The sequence below is a fragment of the Sinocyclocheilus anshuiensis genome, unplaced genomic scaffold (genome assembly GCF_001515605.1).
Source record: "Sinocyclocheilus anshuiensis isolate Anshui unplaced genomic scaffold, SAMN03320099.WGS_v1.1 scaffold407, whole genome shotgun sequence".
Taxonomy (NCBI): Eukaryota; Metazoa; Chordata; class Actinopteri; order Cypriniformes; family Cyprinidae; genus Sinocyclocheilus; species Sinocyclocheilus anshuiensis.
The window spans coordinates 1,910,330-1,917,785 of NW_015552593.1; the positions used below are offsets into that span (position 1 = coordinate 1,910,330).

Below are 7,456 nucleotides of genomic sequence, written 5' to 3' on the forward strand. Positions count from 1 at the left end.
AGTTCTTCTGCCACAGGTAACAAGAATATGTGCTTTATAACATTAATAAACAGCCAATATGTTAATAATAGACATGATAATAAGCAACTAGTTAGTAGGGAGAATTGGTCCCTATACTAAAGTGTTACTAACATTTTTTGTAATTTTTAAATAAATGTTAAAGCTGCAGTCCGTAACTTCTTGCAGAAGAACATTGTAGCCGGTGCTACTTCTCTCTATGTCTATGACGGATCACGCAGGTACTGGGCTACTCCGCAGCGGTACCTACCCGAACCAGTCTAAAATAGTCCGAATATAAACCGAATATGTGCTTTATAACACTAATAAACAGCCAATATGTTAATAATAGACATGATAATAAGCAACTAGTTAGTAGGGAGAATTGGTCCCTATACTAAAGTGTTACCAACATTTTTTGTTATTTTTAAATAAATGTTAAAGCTGCAGTCCGTAACTTCTTGCAGAAGAACATTATAGCCGGTGCTACTTCTCTCTATGTCTATGACGGATCACGCAGGTACTGGGCTACTCCGCAGCGGTACCTACCCGAACCAGTCTAAAATAGTCCGAATATAAACCCTTATTATAGGTGTACCGTAGTGATTCAGGACAAGCCAAAAACACGGTTTGGAAAATGGATTCATGGTGTACTTATTATATAAATTTTGTAAATTTTGAAAACAAAAAAGTTACGGACTGCAGCTTTAACTGAAATTTGATGTGATATAAAAAAAATCTTAAACTTCATTTATTTCAGTTAATTGCCAATGCAACATTTCTTATTTTCATTAACTTAAAATATTAAAATAACTAAAACTAAAACTGAATTAAAACTAAAATTGAAGAAAAAACAATAAATGGACATATCTTCTTTAAAAAAACAAAAACAAGAATGACTAAAACTTTAATTAAAATAAAAACTAAAACAGAATATATATAAAAACAAAATAATAATAAACACCCCTAATTGATTTTGTTCTCTTGTGTTGTATTTTTGTTGAACTTTAAGTTTTGCAAGAAAAAAGTACACCAAAGTCCACTAAAATATGAAAGCGTTCACACTGCTGAGGACAAAGGATCATCCCTTTTCTATTTTTACATTTTTTTTTTAATCTTTTTCTCTATATTTAAGGGACTGGTTGAGCAAAAGAAAAGGAGTCTGCGGAAAGGAAGCTGTTTGAGTATTTTTGTGTCAGTGTTCTCCAGAGCCTTTCTTATCACATTCTGAAGGCTCATTTGAAGGTCACATAACAAGTCACATGTCTTTTTTACTTCCAGTACAAGTCATTTTTTGTGCCATGGTTTGTTTTGCTCTGAGAAAGCAAGTGCGATTTGCCAACACCATGGTGTTCCTTCAGAGAACTTCCCTTGTTAGGTTGGGTCGTGACACTTGTGTCACTCTCCCTTGAAGACCATCAAGTTGGCAGGAATGGAGCCACTAAAGAATCCAACCTAATCCAATAATAGCCTGGAGTAAGTCTGTGACTCTTTTAGACAGTGCCTGATTCCTGTGAGGGGGTCTTAGAGCTGTCATTGCCCCTTCCCAGCAGCCCTGGCCTAATGAATGGAAATCAAGCAAAAAAGGGCCCTTTTGAAACAGGCTTGTTTGTCAAAATCTGCAGCAGAGCTTGAGGTTGACGGTCGTGGTACCCTGCTCCTCATCTCCACTCTGTGTGTTAAATTAGTAACCAGACCCTGTGTGCTATGTAAGCAGGGTTATCATGTCTCTGAGAAGCCTCGGCTGCTGAAGGAGCACCTTGACCCAAGTGGCAAGACAAGCTGACGATTTCCACCCGGTGTCATACCGAAGCCATGGTTGTCCATTACCAATTCCACAGATATGCATCGGTTCAGTTGCCAGTTCCCCCATGTGAAACAGACATAAAACATAAACTGAATGCAATACCCGATTCCCCATTAGCGGGTAAGACTGAGGCGAGAAGGCGAGGGAGCGTGCAGAAGGGTAGACAGCTGGAGATCTGATCTTATCACAGACATAGGCTCGAAAAAAGTCTCCACCTAATTATGCAGCAGAGGCCCGGACCCAGAATCCACTCAGACAGCTCTTGTTCTCTGATTTACCTTCCCGCTGAGCTGAATGTGTTTCAGTGAGAGTCACATTTCAAATTGGAGTAAGAGTGACGTAGTGTGACGAGAAGGCATCAGGCATCAGCTACGCTGAATCTAATTTGGATTTGATGACATAATTTTGCATTCATAGCTGTAGTCTGTAATGAGCCAGAATAGTGAAGAAAAAAATGTAGTATCATAAGGTGGTTGCAAGGTGTTAGATCTGTTTTAGGTGTGTGAAAAATGAGAGATTTTTAGGAAATCTAAAAATTTATATCCGTTTTTAATGCTGTACATTTAGCATTGTGATGCCTGAATTCACTTGTAGCATTTAAATTATTTATTTTTAGTTTTTAATGTTTTTTTCTAACACTAAATTGTAGAGAATTTTAATATAGACTGTTTATTTGTTATTGGATATAACATGAATATAAAAATTATTTTGCCATCATATAACTCTTATTTGACCATAAAGCAATCTTTAAAAACATTTAATATTATTGTTACATATAATCTTTAGCAAATCAAAATGAAATTCAAAAAATGAATATCCATTTTTCATATTGTACATGTACATCATTACGTTGTGATGCCTCAATTCACTTGTAGCATTTGTATTAATTTAAAAACATTTAATATTATTGTTACATATAATCTTTAGCAAATCTCAAAATGAATATCCATTTTTCATATTGTACATGTACATCATTACGTTGTGATGCCTCAATTCACTTGTAGCATTTGTATTAATGATTTTAATTTATAATGGGTTTTTTCTTCTTATTTATACTAAATTGTATATAATTTAAATATTTATCTTTTATTCTTTATTGGCTATAACATGAATGTAATTATTTTACATTTAGATTACCTTTGTATTCATCTAACGTTTATTTTGCATTACGTTGTTATTTAAAAACACTAGTAGTTTAATAATATTATTAAACTACTAGTGTGTAATAATAATATTGTTATTATTATATATAATCTTTAACAAATCTCAAAATGAATAGTGATTTTCATTCTGTACATGTAATGCTGTGATGCCTAAATTCACTTACAGCATTTAAATGATTTATTTTTGATTCATTTTATTCATTATTGGCTACAACATGAATATAATTATTTTACATTTGAATTACCAGTCATATTACATTTATTTAGTGTTAAGTTCATCTTTAAAAGCATTAGTAATTTAATTAAATTGTTAAATATATCTTTAGCAAATCTCAAAATGAAAATTGATTTTTTTATATATATATTGTATATTATAATTTGATGCCTTGTAGCGTTTCAAATATAATTGTTTTATTTTTTGATTATTTAGATTTTTTATGTTGTCTGTTTATTCTTTATTGGCTAATAAAACATGAATATAAATCATTTCAATATTAGTTAGAATTGTAATATTGGTGCCTTGCTTTTTCACTATGTCTGTGCATTAAATATAGGCCTAGTATATGTCTATGCTCATAGTTTTTTTTTTTATTAAACACCATAAAGATCCTTAAGATTAAGATATATCGCTCTCAATCAAAATAGTTGAGAACCTCTCCTGTAGTGCATATAGTGCAAAGAGGTTTGCACCACTTTTGTTTGATAACATTTCTGTCGATAATTGTTTGGAAGTAGTGCGTTTTCTCTTTTCCTGTAATCCAGAATCCAGTGAGTGAGTTGGCTTTAGCAAGCTGCTTTCCATCTCCATGAGGTTATCATAGCAAGCTCATGTTGTGAATACCGCAGCTAAGAGCTCTTTAATAAACACTTCTCATTGGCAGCGGTCTCCTCGGCGTACATAAGCCCGAGGTGCTCCGTGCATGTCGAGATAAGGGCCTCCACTCTCTCCGAGTGCCGAGGAATCAGCCGCTAGAGCAGCTGTGGAGCCGCCGCAGATAATAAACAATATATTCTCTGTCTATTCCCTCAGAAAGTCTTCCGGGGAAGCGACGGAAAACGTAGGTCCCCCTGCATTGTGAGGAGTTCATAAACAGAGCGGCTTTCCGTAGCAAACACGAACGCCATTGTCTCCGGCATTGCGCCTTCGCCACTTGACAAAAGCGGGGACATCACAAAAGGAAACACCTATTCAGATGTAAATGCTCATTTCAGCCATCAGACATCAAAGCTTCTCTTCTTTTTATATTCTTCCGTTTTGCTACATTAGGAAGCAGGAGTGTAATCATCTTCATTTCTTCTCGTCTGCCTTTGTGTCTCGGGGCTTTTTGTGTATGGAACGTGGTGGGTGGCGCAGCAAACACTTCTCAGACTTCATATGATTCAACAGAATGGAAGGAAGTTATTTTGTGTGTGATGTAAAGCAGTTCCTGAGGAAAATAAACAGAGAACAGTAGGTTGCATTCAATTGAGGTAGGCTGCAGGCAGAAGGGGGCTTTCTGGACTCAGGGCTGCCAGGATGCTGTGTTTTGCTCCGCTGGGCCATAGCTCAGAACCAGAGGAAAGGGGAATCGTGCGAGTTTGTGTGTGTTCAACTCTCTCGCTCCCTATGACAGGTGGGATCCTAACAGGGAGTGCGGTGGCGGTGATAAAACAAAATTTTAACAATGAAATTAATTGTTATTTTTTTAAAGATTTTTAATTCATTATATTTTTTGTAATTTGTTTTAATTTTTATTACTAATTATTTACTTGAATAATTACTTGATAAATGTGAAAATTTATGTTTTATTAATTTTTGCTTAATCTACCTAATTATAAAAGTACTTTTGAAGTACATTTATATACTTGTGCATTCCTTTGTTTAAATATCGTTTGCTATTTTTATATTGTATTAATATTTTTTATGTATCAACAAAAACGGTATGTACTGTTTACATTTTTAATTGGTTGTATTTCTCAGAATTTTTTTTTTTGTTATTTTGTTACTGATTTTTGAATGTGAGCAGTCAAGCCATTCACAGCAAAAATGCAGGTGTGTGCCTGTTAAATTGTGGAAGAGCAGAAAGATGGCGCTGTCTGTTTTTTTCTTCATTGATTTTCCAGTGAGACTAGTAGGCTAGTTTTTACGAGGTAAACAAAATTCAGCATTTTTCTTTTACTGTAAACATTGTATATATTCAGTATATATTCATGAAACAAAAAAAGTTTGTTATTCATAAGTTATTCATAATAAATTAATTTCAACAACAACGGTATGTACTGTTTACATTTTTAATTGGTTGTATTTCTCAGAATTTTTTTTTTTTGTTATTTTGTTACAGATTATTTACTTGAACAATTACTTGATAAATGTGAAGATCAGTGCTTAAATTTGACTTAATTTACTTAATTTTAAGTTTAAATACCTTTAAAGCACTTTTATACGCAATAATGTTTAATATATTCATTTATTAATATTTATTATTATTAATCATCAACAACAATAAATATAATAAATAAAAAATTATCTAAATCTAACCATCTAATCTAATATAATATAGTAAAAATATTAAACCTTTTAATATTAAACGTTTTTAAATAAAGCAACATTTTTAGTAGCATGTTAGCTTTTGCTGTGGTATCGAGAATTGTGAAATTTTACTGGTATTGATATTGACTATTAAATAAAGCCGTATTTTTATTGAAGAACTTTCCTGAACGGCCTTTATATTTTCAACATGTCATTGTGACTATTAAAATTTAGAGTGCAAAAACTTTGCTGACCTTTCAGTAACTATGTCAGAGTAAGAGGAAAGAAGATGAGGTGCATTGAGAAATTTCCCTGGGGGGCAGGGACTGCTCTGAATATCTGGCGTATGACCAAAACTTAACAGAGCTCTGCATTTGGCCCATGTCATAAATAAATTTCCCCTCTGTCTTGCAGATGGCCTGGCCGCCCTGTCGTTCTCCATCAGCTCGCTCACCTTGATTGGCATGCTGGCAGTGATCACATACACGGTGAGTGGCCAACAAAGAATTGGTAATGGTGGGTGGTTACTTGTGCCCCATTGATTTGCATGCGGTTACAAGGGTTGTGCAAAGAGACTGCTCAGCACTGTCACGGGGAAGCAGTTTTAGACATAATATGCATGTTTCTGTCCACAATTTAAGTATGCTTGTCTATCCTTTTATAGGCTGAAGTGTGTCATTTCTGTACCGCTAGTATCAAAACCTCTGCCTCATTTGCCATTGGTTGAAAAAAACAGATTGTCCCGCCCTAAACTCATGCCATTGGTTGAACCAGTGTCAGGCTGCTTTGGAAGTTCAAACAAACAGCAATGATTTGACTATGTAATTACAACAACTAAAGTGATTATTGCGATTATAGATGTGTAAGAGAATCATTTTCCTGAAGTGGTTGTTCACCTAGCTTTGATTGTAGAGTCCCGATAGGTCATCTTCATGCGTAGGTTTCTCATATGCCACAAAAGCCGCCTGTATGGAAACAGTCTTTGATTGTAGTCATCCTGAATGATGAAGCGGCCCCTCAACGTTAGAAATGTTTTGTGATTCTTGCGTTTTGGCCTGCAATCGCTCAAAATGACACTCTGTCATTTCTCACCGATGTGTGTGGATGTGTGCCTGAGACGTCGGCGTGATGTATATGCCCTGTTATCTCTCTCCTATTTATATATCTGAGCCTGAAGGCCATTAATAAATGCCCGTATTCTGATTCCTTCAGCGTACTGTAGCTGTTCTATTTGGATAAGATAAATTGATTGTACTGTAACACTTGTTAATGTCATCCATTTTTCATCGCCAACATCATGAGTAACCAGGCTATGAGAATCTCCGCTTTATCAGGGATTGAAGAGAATGAGGTGGAATACGATTCACTGTGGCACACTATTTTAAATAAATATATAAATATTTAATTTTACATAAAGGAGCATATTCAGAAGCATAATAATTTTTGCAGTGATAAAGAAATTGGTATCGCAAATTGTGAACTGGTGCTTGTATGTATAGTAATATATGCGTGATATTTTGTAATACTTTTTTTCAGGATTCTTTGATGAATAAAATGCTGAAAAAATAGCATTTATTCAAAATAGAAATGTAACTGTATACACTACCATTCAAAAATTTGGGGTCAAATCTTTTTTTTTTTTTTAAAGAAATTAATAATTTTATTTAGCAAGGATATATTACATTCTTACAAAAGATTTTTATTTTGAATAAATGGTCTTCTTTTTAACTTTTTATTCAATAAAATAAAATAAAATAAAATAATATATATATAAGTGCTGTCAAACGATTAATCGCGATTAATCACATCCAAAATAAAAGTTTTTGTTTACATAATATATGTGTGTGTGCTGTGTATATTTATTTTGTATATATAAATACACACACATGCATGTATATATTTCAGAAAAATATGTTATGCTTATATATTAAATATATTTATTTATAATATAAATTATATGAATATAAATATAGACATGTA

The 7,456-nt window shown here is 33.6% G+C and overlaps 1 protein-coding gene across 1 annotated transcript in view; it reads left to right on the top strand.

The window, feature by feature from the left end:
• lmbrd1 (LMBR1 domain containing 1) overlaps positions 1-7,456 on the top strand; it is a 107,966-nt gene that overhangs the window by 38,164 nt on the left and 62,346 nt on the right. Inside the window, exon 7 of the mRNA XM_016456540.1 lies at positions 5,891-5,964. Coding sequence (XP_016312026.1) covers positions 5,891-5,964 — 74 coding nt within the window. The remainder of the gene's footprint in view (positions 1-5,890; positions 5,965-7,456) is intronic.